The sequence below is a fragment of the Cyprinodon tularosa genome, unplaced genomic scaffold (genome assembly GCF_016077235.1).
Source record: "Cyprinodon tularosa strain WSP-4 unplaced genomic scaffold, ASM1607723v1 ctg81, whole genome shotgun sequence".
NCBI classification, from domain to species: Eukaryota; Metazoa; Chordata; class Actinopteri; order Cyprinodontiformes; family Cyprinodontidae; genus Cyprinodon; species Cyprinodon tularosa.
The window spans coordinates 2,114,751-2,129,975 of NW_024039574.1; the positions used below are offsets into that span (position 1 = coordinate 2,114,751).

Sequence of the window (15,225 nt, forward strand, 5' to 3'; positions counted from 1 at the left end):
TTCCGCCGCATTATTCTGTGTGAGACGGCTTCTTCAGAAGGAGCAGTGAAGCTGGTCAAAGATGATTAAAAAAATAGATTAGATCAAAGCTTAGTCATGCATTAAAAAGGCCAAGTCCAAACCCAAATCCAACTCTGAAATATGGCAGCACTAGAAAACTGATACTCCCAGAGTTTCTTAATCTAGTTGGAATAAAATTAAGCTAATTTATTATTAGGAATAGTGCAAAAGGTAATTGTAGAAATATGCTTAGCGGGTAGAGACTTACCTTAAAAGTAGTTTAAAAAAAAGTTAAAGAAAAACCAAATAAGGAAAAATCTAGTTCTAAAAATCTTTTAGGCATTTGGGGCTAAATACAAATGAAAGCCACACTTTTCACTCATTCTAGAATACAACATGTTAAAACTTTGCAGTCTTATCCTTTTTCGCACCAACTTGTATCTGATTGCCCCAAATTTAAGTCAAAGTTGGTAGGTGGTAGCATGAAAACATTACAGGTGAGAGGGATACATTATTTTTGCAAGGTAATGTAAGATAAGAGGATTTTTTTTTTTGATTGACTGAGAAAAAAACCTTGATGCAATATTTGTGACGTGATATGATAAGTTTTGGTCTGAGAGATAAAACGCTACGATCTTGTCTTTTTGTTCAAAGTAGAAAATGATAATAATGCAGGCGAGGAAACAAAAAAAGCCTGCAGTGATTTTGTATTATCAACTGATTAACAGCAGATTTCACAACGATTTGGGTCACCAGTGCACAAACACCAAGTGCAACAGGACACATCGTCTTCATTAATTGCAGCCGGCGAGCAATGCGGGCATCAATTTAACTCAGCGACAGGTTAAATCTGCTGAGCGCACACCAGCGTAAACATAAACAATTTCACTATTTTTATCTGCATACCAGACTCTACTTTCTCACCACTTCTTCAATTTCAATGGTGGATCACAATACCCACAAAAAAATAAATGCTTAAAGCTTATGAGCTGCAGCTATAGTTTCTGGCAGCTTTATGTACAAATTAGGCAGAGTTTGAAAACTGAAAATAAATACAAACACATTCACACAGTGATATAAAGAGAGAACACTCAAAAAAAAAAAAAATGTGTTCACGGATGCTTTTGTTCCTCGCACCTTTTTAATGTCTCTTGGCCCACATGTATTTATGTGTAGTCGAACAATTCAATTTTAGAAAATACACCCAACCCTTGCAATAAAAATGTCCTTTAAAGGATTGAATTTGTTCGATTTTCGTTAAATAAAAAGTAGACATCTGACGACTGTTGTTTAAAAACACCTCTTTGCTCTGGCAAGAATTGTGCTTTTCAACACACACACACACCACACAGTCCAGCTGTAGTGTTCCATCCTCCATTTGATTTCCTATCAGCAGTTTTACTCCTTGTTTGCTTGCTATCACTCATGTTTCCTCTCGTTCCGAGTCCTCGTGGACAAACCAACTCCTGCAGGACCATCTGATATGGCCTCTGATATAACAGCATTATGCCTTGGCTGGTTTACCAGTAATAAATAAATAAATACTCCAAGAGTCAGGTGCATAAGTGCGAATCAGGTCTGAGCGGGCTCCACGACCCTCATCCAGTCCCCGGACCTTGTTGTGGTAGTCAGGACACCAGCTGGTGTCCTGACTACCACAGCGTTCACTTCACCAGCTGGTGTCCTGACTACACTTCAGCGTTCAGTCTATCCGGTTCCCACAGATGGTGAATCGGTCTATCTCCAATAAGTCTTTCTTGGGTGTTCTGAGTTTAAGCCCATCTTCCTCCAGTCCTGTGTCAGTGTTGATGACTTTGTCTTCTTCGTCCTCATCCAGTGTTGTCAGGAATGTGTCTGAGTCACTCTTTAGGATTGTGGAGGAGGCGCTCTCTGGTTTATCTGTGAGTAGAGAAATGCCCGATGCCGGTGATACTCCTGCTTTGTCTGACGTAATCTCTGTGGAAGAAAACACATTGAGAGATTGTGAACAAGTGAAATTCTTTGGTAACCATTATTACAGGCAGACAAATTTGTAAACATTTAATTAAAGATGTTTGAAAAACCTTGAAATTACTTTTTGGTTTTATGGGTTAGTTAGCTTGAGATTTAGAATAATCTCCCACTAACAAACCCTTGAATTTTAAAATATATTTAAACAAGAAAGAAAACATTGAAACATTATTAACATTATTATTGTTATATCTTTAGTTCAATTCGGTTTCATAGTGCATATCATTTCAACGCTCTTTACAAAAAAGCTGATTAGTGGTAAGCTTTACAAACACTAGAATAAAAAACTGAATGTTTTTTTCAAGGATTTATTGCAGGGGAGAAGGGAGAGCTCTAAAGCTGTGATGAGATGTGAATTTACAAAATTAATTACATGTTAAGCTACATTAATATAAAGGAACGGAGGGGAGACAGGGGGAAATAAAGCATGTAGCTTTTGAGTAATAATAAAACATTAGGAATGCAGAGAAAAAGGAAAGAAAAGAAACAAGAAAGTAACTGCAATAATGATAATAGCCACCAAAAATAAATAAATAAATAAATAAATAAATAAGAAATGTTTATCTGAATGTTCTAGTTAATATAATAAATACCAAAGCAATGCAGAAGGAACGTGTCTGGGAATGTTTTTTTCAACTAGACTAAGATTGACCTATACAGCAGGCTAAATAATTTTGCCAAAAAGTCTAAATAGCAATGATTTACGACCAATATTGCAATATTTAATTAAAATCAAGAATGTAGTCGTTTGACTCTATGGTTTTTAACTTTTTTTTTTTTTTTTTACATGCTCATCCATAGTAATCTGTTGCATGACTTGCTGCAAACTTCTAACTCCTACTAACATGCATGGATCTGTTTGCTAGCAGAAACTCTCTCTTCCGTTTTGTGTTGCGGCAAACTTATTTAAAGTGCATGATTACCACCTAAAGAGCTGGAGTAGGACATTTTGTGTCTTACTCTTGTTAAATCTAAAGTGACCATAATGAACCGCCTCTGCGATTTGAAAACTGCATTTTGTTAAATTGCAGATGCAATTAATTGCCCAACCCTACTTTACAGGGATCTAACTCTCTAGGTGTAAAGATATAAAACAAACTAGAAAAGTAAAACATGCACTTCTAAGTATGGTTGAGCATGTATGAGGCTGTGGGTCAATTTCCTCTCTCAAGCCTCTGGGAGAACTCAGGTGAGAGAAGAGAGCACTAGTCAGCACTCAGGCTCCCGTGTTTTAAACCTACATAATTACCATGAGTGTCAACAAATGTAAGTTTGAGTTCTGTTTATGAAAGAGAGGAGATTAATGACCTTGTTGAGGTGTAGCTTGAGCATTTTTGGCGCGGTTGGCTCTGGAGTTTGCACGGCTGGAGGAGACCGAAGGAGGAGGGTCGAATAGTTTTTCTTCCATCTTGGCCTCTTTGACAAACATGCAAGACGTTCCCAGGAGAACGATGCTGTTGAGAACCTTTAAAGTGATCATCCTGCACAGAAACACACAAGATAGGTCAAATAAAACACAAACATTTGAACATATAAGGCGGAAGAATGTTGTGTTTAATTACCCCAAGTAAAACAGCAGCACACACATGAAGGAAAGTGAACCCTGGATCTTCACTGAGCTTGTCACGACTCTAACCAGCTACAAAAGAAATAAAAAAAATAAAAATAACTGAAAAAATGCAAACAATTTAGCTGCAGATATATATGCATATAAATATAAAAAGTGAGGCAGACCAGCAAAGCTAAAGGAAGTGGGATGAAGCCCATTCTTCTGGACACCGAGTCGCTGTAGTCGGTGTAAGCCTGCCAACATTTTCATAACAGAAACATTAATGACATGTAATACTTCATCTACACAGCTAAACAACAAATCTGCCACCCAAAAAAAAGATCATTATATGTGGAATAAAAACATTTGAGCTGTTGGTTTATTATAATCAAGAATTTGAACATTACAGTTTTGTATCTATAAACTACAGGTCAAAAACATTCAAAACAAATATTAATAATGTAATAACAAATATATTGATATGTTACCTTATATGAGCTGAATCAAACCTTATAATTTTTTATTGTGTTTGTAATTTTCTTTTTATCAAAACAGGCTTATGTTGTACATGAGCTCTTGGATCTCAATGAGAAAACCGGCATAAATAAAGGTGAAATGAAATGTTGTAAAACTTAATGCTGAAATGCCCTGCAGACACATTCATACACCTCTGACTGACTATATGCTGCTATACACTCATTTCTAAAATCAGGTAACTTCAGAGGCTAACTTGATGCACAGAGATTTATTTAAGACAATCAGACAAATCAGCTATGAACATAAATGTTTTGAAACACTTTTCAGATTTTTATTTGGCACTGCTTAGTTTGCCCTTTTCTAAGTAAAAAACAGGGCGATAAAAGAGATACACATTTTACACCATGTAGCCAAACATCTGTGATTTGTAAATAGTCTGCAGAAAAGTTTGATTTTCAAAAATCATAGTTCTGCGGTATCTCTTTATTTAGGATTTTCTGCACTGCCACCAATTCAACAGTTCATTTACTCACCCATTATCCTGAGTTATGCTAATATGTCCCTTTTACACGACTACAGTAAAACAGGAAGGATACATAGTATTTCCTCAAGTTCTTTAAGTTGGTTAACTCACATTTTTCTGTCGACTACTGACGAGGTCGAAGGCCAAGCTGGCTCTGTATTCTCCATATACCTGAAACACAAGGAAACTGCATTTAAACCAAGAAATAAAAAAACAACAAACAAAGCCACAGCTAAAGCAGGTGATATCATGTTTGTTACAGAGAATGCACGTAAGCAGATGGTAAAAGTGGAGACCACTTAAAAGGCTGAGGGTTGTGTGATTTGATTTGACAGTGGTGGCCGAGTTAATCCCTTCTTGTGGGACAGTTTCTCTTAAGTAATTATGAATACAATGTTATGGTTGTTGGGGAGTGGCGGCCTTAGTGGTTAGAGTATAGAGCTTGGAATCCTGAAGTTTTGGTTAGAAACCCACTCCCACAGACCGCCAGTCTGGGTCTCTGAACAAGACCCTTAACCTTGCACTGCTCCCCGATCGCCCCACGATGGCAGCCCACTCCTCCCCAAAGGGATGGGTTAAATGCAGAGGTAAATTTCTCCAATTTGAGATCAATAAAGTTCAATTATAGGGGAGATTGAGCGATATGAAAAATTGATAGGGTTGATAGGAAAATTCTGCTTTCAAAAACAAGTTTTTGGGGGAGGGAGTTTGAAAAAAAAAAACACCTTTGAGGTTTCACCACAGTTATTAAATACATTTTATAACATTTTTAGCTTATGCGAGTTAAACGTTAAAGAAACAACTTCATCATTGGCACCACCTGTTAAAATTCTAACAGTTAAATACGTATGAACAGACAACCATGTCATTGCACTAAAATTAACAAAATAATAGGTTACTACAAATTATTTTCATTTCAAAACTTTCATTTGAAACACTAACTGGTAGATTTTAGTCAAATATCTTAATATAAAAGTCTGTAAGATATCCTAGTCCTAATCCTAATCTAAACCTTCCTAATCTAGAGAGCCCGCATTGTACTGGAGGACTTCACGGAACTGACCCCCAGCTTTGAACTCCAGCTATGTTTGTTAGACCTGTTTAAGTCATGGATTGCCCACAATGAACACCATGTTCAAGCACGCCCTCTGCCAGAGGTCAATGGTCGATTTTGTCATATAAATTGGTGCTACAGCTGGGAAAGATAAAAAATAACACCTTGAGGACAAGAATCGGACAGTCCTGAGCCAAAGAAAATGAGTGTATATAAAAGATGGATTACGTAGAATAGGTCCATCCACAGAAAATGTCATACGCACTGTTATACAAACTGTTCCATCAATCCTTCCTTTATGTTCCCCTAAAGTTTATATCTTTATTGTCCTAAGAATTCCTTGTTTCATCACACAATGTTGGCATATATGCCTGATGATATATGCCTAATGAACCTGATCCTCAAAAGTCAAAAAAATTACCGGTATGTGACATTCCTGTCTGTGAGGTGTATACATAACTGAAGAGTAGGACTATTTGTATGCAGGATTAAAACCAAAACCAGGGCACTAAATGGGCATCATAATACTTTTTTAGTAACATCTGACAAATTAAAGGAATAAATGTGACCAACTGAGAAAACTTTGTTAAGTCACTTAATAGAGAAAATGAAATAAAAGCTTACCCTACTTCACTTTAAATATCAAAACAGGACTTTTAGAATTATAAATATGGATCCAAATAATGTACTTCCAGAATGTTACCCCTCTCTTAATCAGATTACATAAAGCTCATTTTCATATTTTTGGGAGGGATATCAAAAACATAGAAACAAATAAAATAACCAACCAACTTAGCAAAAACAATGTGGCAACTTTTTGGGAAAGTATTTGCTTTAAACTTTACATGACACTTAATAAAAATCCGCATTTTAAACCAATAACTATTGAATAAATTCAGTTAGTGGCAGAAACAGCTAAACAAATAGAAGCAAAGACACAGGATAACAAAGACATTTAACATCATAAATTTGTGAAATTTTCCATGAGACCAAATAAAGAGGATTATTATTAAAATACTCCTAACAGTTTAAGACTATTGTATAAAACTAGCCTACCGACAGTGTGGCAGTGGTAGTGAAAACATTACTAATTAATTAAGCACAGTGCTGCAATTTTATGAATTAGAAAAATTGACTATTCACAAAAAAACTAACCCATGTACTAAAGTCGATCAAGAGGACTTGTATAATTAATGGTTGTGATGCATGCATGTCTACACCATTATCGATCTACCAACATAGCAATAAAATTAAGTACAAAACTAGAAAAGCTCTCTGAGACTGCAGTCCTCCACCAAACAGCTAATTTGGCCCCATATTGGGACTTAGATCTAAAGCTAAAACTTGCTTATGATCTGGATCATTAGCAAATTCAACTGAAGTGAGCTTTAGCATGTGGTGCACTTCTAATAAAAATTTCCCTGAAATCCTTTCATATCCAGTCTGCAGCCTCTGGTGTCTGTTCTGCTTTAACCTTCTTCATTCACTCTGCTTTCTTCTCTGATCAGCAGAGCGAGACTTTGAGCAAAGCATGGCCTACTTTTCCAACCGGGTTTTGTTTTTTTTTGTCTTCAGTATAATACTTCCATACTTTTTGAGTTCAGTGCTGAAGCTGTCAATGCTGCCACCCTATGGTTTAGAGGTGAATTGCTTGTTCCGCCAAATAATGTTTGAGAATCGTTTATGATATCCTGTACCCGTATTATGATCTGGATTATCACCAAAATGTAATGTATTGTTACTTGGCATGAGAGACACCTTTGGTAAAAATTTACTTAAAATCTGTTCATAACTTTTCAAGGAATCCTGCTTACAGTCAAACAAACACAACCGAAAACATAACCTACAAGGAGGAGGTAACAAAGCATTATACACTCAATTCAATTCAATTCAGTTTATTTATATAGCGCCAAATTCACAACACATGTCATCTCAAGGCACTTTACAGTTCAACCAGATCATACAGTCAAATTGATACAAAGTTTTCTATCTCACCGGCCACTTTATTAGGTACACCTGTCCAACTGCTCCTTAACACTTAATTTCTACGCAGCCAATCACATGGCGGCAACTCAGTGCATTTAGGCATGTAGACATGGTCAAGACAATCTCCTGCAGTTCAACCCGAGCATCAGTATGGGGAAGAAAGGTGATTTGAATGAATTTGAACGTTGCATGATTGTTGGTGCCAGAAGGGCTGGTCTGAGTATTTCAGAAACTGCTGATCTACTGGGATTGTCACGCACAACCATCTCTAGGGTTTACAGAGAATGGTCCGAAAAAGAAAAAACATCCAGTGAGCGGCAGTTCTGTGGGCGGAAATGCCTTGTTGATGCCAGAGGTCAGAGGAGAATGGCCAGACTGGTTTGAGCTGATAGAAGGGCAACAGTGACTCAAATAACAACCCGTTACAACCAAGGTGGGCAGAAGAGCATCTCTGAACGCACAGTACGTTGAACTTTGAGGCAGATGGGCTACAGCAGCAGAAGACCACACCGGGTGCCACTCCTTTCAGCTAAGAACAGGAAACTGAGGCTACAATTTGCACAAGCTCATCAAAATTGGACAATAGAAGATTGGAAAAACGTTGCCTGGTCCGATGAGTCTCGATTTCTGCTGCGACACTCGGATGGTAGGGTCAGAATTTGGTGTCTACAACATGAAAGCATGGATCCATCCTGCCTTGTATCAACGGTTCAGGCTGGTGGTGGTGGTTTCATGGTGTGGGGAATATTTTCTTGGCACTCTTTGGGCCCCTTGGTATCAATTGAGCATCGTTGCAACGCCACAGCCTACCTGAGTATTGTTGCTGACCATGTCCATCCCTTTATGACCACAATGTACCCAACTTCTGATGGCTACTTTCAGCAGGATAATGCGCCATGTCATAAAGCTGGAATCATCTCAGACTGGTTTCTTGAACATGACAATGAGTTCACTGTACTCAAATGGCCTCCACAGTCACCAGATCTCAATCCAATAGAGCATCTTTGGGATGTGGTGGAACGGGAGATTCGCATCATGGATGTGCACCCGACAAATCTGCGGCAACTGTGTGATGCCATCATGTCAATATGGACCAAACTCCCTGAGGAATGTTTCCAGCACCTTGTTTAATCTATGCCACAAAGAATTGAGGCAGTTCTGAAGGCAAAAGGGGGTCCAACCCGTTACTAGCATGGGGTACCTAATAAAGTGGCCGGTGAGTGTACATGTAATAGAAAAATTTCAATGGACTAATCACATGTAAGATTTTGCAGGTTGTTAAATTACAACTTCAGTGCATTCAAGGTCTGACTGTTAGTGACAGTTGAATGGACACTGGCTGTCCTTGACTCCAACACCTGGTGTAAACGATTTAAACAGATATAACTAAGCTAAAAGAGGAGGGGAAAGCTTGACAATGGAAAAGAAATATCAGAGTGAGTTAACTGCAATCAATTCGTCTCATTAGTTAATATCTCATTAGTCCTTCTGACCAGTTTCAGAGGATACCTTATATCTGCAAAAGAAAGCTTCATCAATACTTGACAGACTATACAAAACAACACACCAAGACATCCTCTGATGAACTTAGCGACATTTTTACTAACTGCTCCAGAAACTGCCTGTGAAACTGTCACTCCACTCATGAAACTACTGCCCTCTGTTACTCAATGAGCCTGCTCCAAGCAAACTTGACCCAAATTGAATGATTCTCCCAATGTATGTCAAGGCCCCGTCCACACGAAGTCAAAACGAACACGAAACGCTAATATTTTCCAGAACGTTTGTCGTAAAGACGGAGACGTACAATAAATGTGATCGTCCACACGAATGCATGAAAACGCTGCAAAATGTATGCCAGGCCTGTAAGTGGCGCTGTGGTGCCAAAGCGAAAATAGGCGACGAAATGTTGGGCATGCGCACTAATATTTATACATGGTTGCCCTGCGGGTCCATTTTCGTGGTTCAGTCAAATTCAGGTGCTAAACTATGTCGTCGATATTGCTCTGTTCTTCCTGGAGATATCCCAGAAGAAGAAGATTCTGTTGTAAGCCCGACAGCAGGGTGAGTAGCATGAGCAGCAACCATTCAACACAGTACGGCGCCATTGTTGTTGTGATACTGTGTCGCGCATGCGTGTTTAGAGGTGACGCTATGACGCATGCGTGTAAAAAAAAAAAAAATGCGGTTAGAGCTTAAAGATGGAAACGCGAAAACGGCGTTTCAAAATCTTCCCACTCTGAAGGCTGAATAAAAAAAAGATCGTTTACAGACCCTCGAAACGCCAGCTTCGAGGGTCTGTGGATGAGAGGCTGGTTTGGTGAAAAATTTGTGCGTTTAGGCCAGGGTTTGGCTTCGTGTGGACGGGGCCCAAATCTTTAGATAGATGTGTGTACAAAGGGTCATAATGTAAAACTAAAAGACTCACATCAGCGCTGATGTCATTGAATTTGGTGATAAAGGCATGCTTGACAACATCCACGGCGACCTCTGAGGTTATTACCATGAGTACGTCTGGGAAGAGGACCCAGAAGTGGTCTAAAACAAAGAGACAAAGCAAAATGAAAACACTGTAATTCTTCACATCATAGTTGGTTTGAGAGAAAGCAGTGATTGATGTTTTGTTATGGCTTAACCACAGATAAAACATACATTTACAAGAAAACATTTGGATTGAATACATCCAATGTAATGCTGCATGCATGTTTAGCATTTATTATTTACCGGGATTCCATGAAAACTGCTCCATGTTTCTCAGACACACGATGAGCAGAAGGATATAGTTGGTGAACCTCTCCTTTATGTCTGTGGGAAACAAACAAATCAATCCTGGATTAACCTACTTTTTGCCTACTGCAGCTGAGCTCGATCCCAGAAATTTACCTTGGATTAAATCAGGTTAAAGAGGGAAGGATAAAAAATATCCCCAAATCTGTGATTTTAGTGCAGAGGCTTCCATCACTTCCGACTTACCGCTGTTAGACATCTGGAAGAGGTTGTTCTTTTCAAACTTCTTAAACACACTTCCTTTGATTTCAACAAACTGCAAAACACAGAGGTTTAGAGATTCAATTTGTTTGCTGCAGCAAGTTTTTAAAGAGTAAAAAAATAAAATAAAATGTTAATTAAATTCTCTCACATTGTTTGACATCATTATGGTGAGCAGAGACTTGTTATGGGAGTTGAATGCAACGTTTAGTGTTGTAGCCTGAACCATGATAAGAAGGGCATGAAGGACTGGGTAAAGAAAAGCTGAGGAAAAACACATTTTGGGCAAAACAAGCTAAATTATCCTAAACGTCCACTAGCAGTAGCCAAAAAATGGATGGATGGATGGATGGATGGATGGATGGATGGATGGATGGATGGATGGATGGATGGATGGATGATCAGAAATGACTAGCATGATTTTTCTAAGATAAAAAAAACTTATTTTAAACATGCAGGTGAAACATCCACCAATAAAGGGCTGCTGTATATTTCTTAACTCTTTTAGATGCAAACTTAATTTAAAAAAAAAGGATGTAAAAAAAAAAAAACAACTACAAAAAAACAAACAAAATTTTGCTTGTGTTCATGGTTTAGATGAACTCATCCAAAATAACATTAATAATAATATAGATAGAAAGGTGTATGGAGAATATAGTCATTATGCCAGCTTCCGTCTCTGAATTTTGGACTAAGGGTGAGGATACAGACGTAGAGCACAGCCATTAAGAAGTGAGGAATAACTCCTATAGGCGCTCTCTTCTTCTCCTTTGGCTCAGTTGCTGTCCAGTACAGGGCATCCAGGATGTCTTGGCCAAAAGAAGAGAAAAGGCGATCTGCAACCTGGAGGAAAGACAGTGATCGACTGAATGGTTGACAACAAAAACAGTTAATAAAAAAAACAAAAATAACAAAAAAAAAGCTGCTAAAAAGCTTAAACTTGTGACTGTACCTCTAACATATTGTAGATGATGTAGAGTTTGATGACAGATTGCCCCCGTATGAGGTGGTACATCATGGCATAATCTACGTAGCTCATCATTGAGTAACACAGCACCATGATGAAGCCCTTCAGGACGTCACACACTTGGGCCGGCTGGAGCAAGCGGGAGCCACTGAAACCCCAAACAATTATAGAGCACAAAACTTTAAGTGATTAAAAAAAAAAGTCAGGTCAACAACATGACAGAGCTGTTTCTCTGACTTATAATGAGCTCAGACATACAGCTCTACTGCCCTCTGGTGGTTAACACATTGTTGGGTTAGGATTCATTCCCAAAGCAGATACATAAAATAGTCATTAAAATTCAGATGAGATGTGGGGAGAAAATCAACTAATTGATTATTGGTGATCTATACTGACAATTAAATACTTTAGTGTGCTCCCAATATACTGATGTTAACATAAGCTCATATTATAATAACACAAGTGAAAGTATTTACTCGGATTTTATGAGCTCAAAAAAGGAAAACTCTGAACCCCATGAAAAAACATGGTGTTGGATTAAAGGCATGTATTATTTTTTTCCACTTCACAATTATGCATTAGCCACACTACATTAAACCAAAATAGAAGACTATCAGGTGTATGGCAATAAAAGGATAATATGGGGAACATTTTGAAAAGTTATGGATAATTAACAATAATGACCTATTTCCAAATACAGCATATTTTACTATCAGTTTGTTTGGATAAAAAAAATGAAATAAAATAAAGGTGGTCTCAATTTAGTTCCTGATTTATTACTTCTTATTTACTGACCCGAGGCCGCAGCACGGCACAGTTATGACTCGTAAAAGGGCCAGAATCACCCGCAGGGGCAGCAGGGTGAACACGTAGAGAAACGTATCCAGACAGAGGAAGAAGCCGAAAGTCATCAGCTACAGAAAGGGACAAAGAAAGGAAATGTAAACAAGTGTGTTCATTTCTGGTGAGAGGGATTAATTTCTTTGGTCCATATATGTTTACCTTCTCCAGCTCCTTGGGTATGCGGAGGCAGGTGTACACCCTCTCTCTACGCTCTGTGTATTTGGCCTCGTTATGTTCAAGAAAGTAGCCTCTTGTTAGCTCGGTGGTTATAAACCTGATTAGAGAAAGGTCTGAAAAGAAATAAATGAGGGGAAAAAAAAAATCAAAGTCTAGGACAAACAACGTCATGGAAATACAAATTGACAACTTGGTCTCTGCTCCTCTCTGGTCTTTTCCTTAGACCTTAATTTCCGAATTAAATGCATTACTTCCATTCATTAGTTCAGGAGTTATTTAATACAGGGAATGCAACAGTTGTAGACCAGAGGCCTGTACCATGAAGCAGGGTTACTGGATTAGCAAGGCAACTTCCGGTTTAACCCTGACTTTCCAGTACCATGAGGCTGGATTCATCCTTAGCTAGTCTAATCACCATGGTAACGTACTCTGAACGGCAAACCTGCTCCCAAGCACAGTAGGTTTCAGAGCTGATCTGAATCCTAGAAAAGGCTCCACATAGCAGCCATTCAGCTGTTCGGGAAACAATAACATGCCCATTCATTGAACACCTGATTTAATTCAGAGCGCAAAGAGAACTTTAACAAAACAACATCCCAATGAAGGCATTGAATTGAATAGTTTACAATTAATTTTTCTTCTTCTTTATTTTGACATACCAACTTTTACTTCTGTATTCGTTTTCTCCTGAATAAGGTCCTTACATACTACTGACAATAACTTTTTTTCTTGTACAATTGTTATATGAAGATTAAAAAAACATATAAATCTAAATATATATATATATATATATATATATATATATATATATATATATATATATATATATATATATATATATATATATATATATATATATATATATATATATATGTCAGTGATGGGTGTCAGTGACGTCTTTACAACTGCTGAATAATTCCTCTTCCCTATGATTGTGTGGTTCATAATAATTCATTATTAAAACTCTTTTAAATGGTTTTATGTAACATTCTTATAAAAATTTTCGAAACACTCAAAATGATCAGAGTTGAACATTCAATCAATATTCTCTATGTAATGATTTTGCACAATATTTCGTTTTTAAAACTCATTAACTGAGATGTATTAGGATTTTTAGCATATTTGAATTTATTCCACATTTCTTGTGCACGAATTTAGTGAACTGACGATGATGCAAAAGAAAACAAACATGCAAAAAAACCCAAAAAAAAACAGAATAACGTCAGCAAAAAAAACATCCAGACAGACAAGGCCTGCCACACCTTTTTTATCCCAAATTACCACGTGTAATGTAAAGAATGCAACATAAACGAAGCAAAAAATCAAGCAGGGATGTTTTTGTTTATCTTTTAACTCTTAGTGTTTATTCAACTTTCAAATTTGAATAATTAAAATACCTAAAGCAGTCTATTGTTGATTACTTGCTGCTTTAACAGCAATAATAATATAGATTTTTTTTTATTATTATTGTTTGGTTACTTCTCAAACCTGGATGTGCAGAAGCTTCCTGATGCGCATGCGCAGAGCATCTAGGTCTATTTTAACAAAGATGCAAGCTGGCTGTCTCCGCTCATTTCCACATACCGTTTCCACTAAACTGTAGGACTCCATATAATCCTGGCATGTGATGTTTCTTTCTATTGCGGTGCTGTTCTGGTTCATCTCAATGTTGTAAACACGACTGCTACATCTGGCTGAACCGGTTCGCTACACTGAAATGTATTTAAATTGCGAAGTAAATGTGCTACGATACAGAAAGCAAATACTGTCACAACGTTTGCGGATAAATAGAAACTATTCTCCAATAGCCTGTTTGTTTTTGGAAACTATAGAGACCAGACGGTTTCTCACCTGACAGGTTCCCTTTTTCGCCTCTAGTACCGCCATTTTTCTCATGTAACCCAAGCGTTTCGTTAACTCCCTCTTTCTGTTTATTCTGCTCCGCATTGTTAGTCTTGGTATCTCTCTCCTTGTCTTCCTTTTCTTTTTCCTTTTCCTCGCCCAGACCTGTCAGCGAATCCGCCATCTTCGACAAAACGGCCTCAGCTGCTGCCAGGGAGACTGCGCAACGCGCCGTGACGTCACCACGCACCGTTCAGAAGGTGCCGTCAGAGACAACCTTCTTCTTCTTGTTGGAAGAAGAAGGCAATATACATTTAGTAGTATTACCGCCACTTACTGGTATGGAGTGTGGTTCGTGATGGACTATCTACCTAACATACGTATATATAATTTCTAAGGGGAAAGTATATATATATATATATATATATATATATATATATATATATATATATATATATATATATATATATATATATATATATATACTTATACATTACTTTGTATTCAAGAGTCAACCTTCAAAAGTAGGACAATATAGGTTGAATATGCAATCAGAACTAGTCTAGTAGCCCTCCACATAAAGTGGAATATAAAATAAATCTGTAGATCTATACCACTTTACCATAGAGTATCTAGTTACTGTAAGAGTATTGTTACTTCAGTAATATGAAAAACATATTACAGTTTAAGATGGATCGTGTGTTTGAAACCAAAGTTTATCTGGAAGAATTTGGGATATGATCAAATGAGCTTTTCACTAATTTTAAAGAAATTGGAATGTTTTCAGACCAATTCACATTGCAAATCCA

At 37.5% G+C, this 15,225-nt stretch overlaps 1 protein-coding gene across 1 annotated transcript; it reads right to left on the reverse strand.

The window, feature by feature from the left end:
- Nucleotides 1-1,699: 1,699 nt before the first annotated feature.
- Nucleotides 1,700-14,652, reverse strand: tapt1b (transmembrane anterior posterior transformation 1b). The gene is made up of 14 exons (XM_038271770.1): nt 14,426-14,652; nt 12,557-12,687; nt 12,350-12,468; nt 11,540-11,702; nt 11,295-11,430; nt 10,739-10,836; nt 10,573-10,642; nt 10,324-10,404; nt 10,028-10,137; nt 4,671-4,730; nt 3,745-3,813; nt 3,573-3,649; nt 3,319-3,491; nt 1,700-1,956 (listed from the first exon to the last, which is right to left on the reverse strand). The coding sequence occupies exons 1-14, from the start codon at nt 14,598-14,600 to the stop codon at nt 1,703-1,705; spliced, it is 1,716 nt and encodes a 571-aa protein (XP_038127698.1). The 5' UTR covers nt 14,601-14,652; the 3' UTR covers nt 1,700-1,702.
- Nucleotides 14,653-15,225: the final 573 nt, after the last annotated feature.

What these genes read in the sequence shown, in the direction of transcription:
- tapt1b (XM_038271770.1), bottom strand. Translation starts at nt 14,600, where the DNA reads ATGGCGGATTCGCTGACAGGTCTGGGCGAGGAAAAGGAAAAAGAAAAG. An exon ending in CCATAATGATGTCAAACAAT is followed by an intron (nt 10,643 to 10,738) that starts GTGAGAGAATTT and finishes TGTGTTTTGCAG; the next exon opens with TTTGTTGAAATCAAAGGAAG. An exon ending in CTTCCAGATGTCTAACAGCG is followed by an intron (nt 10,405 to 10,572) that starts GTAAGTCGGAAG and finishes TGTTTCCCACAG; the next exon opens with ACATAAAGGAGAGGTTCACC.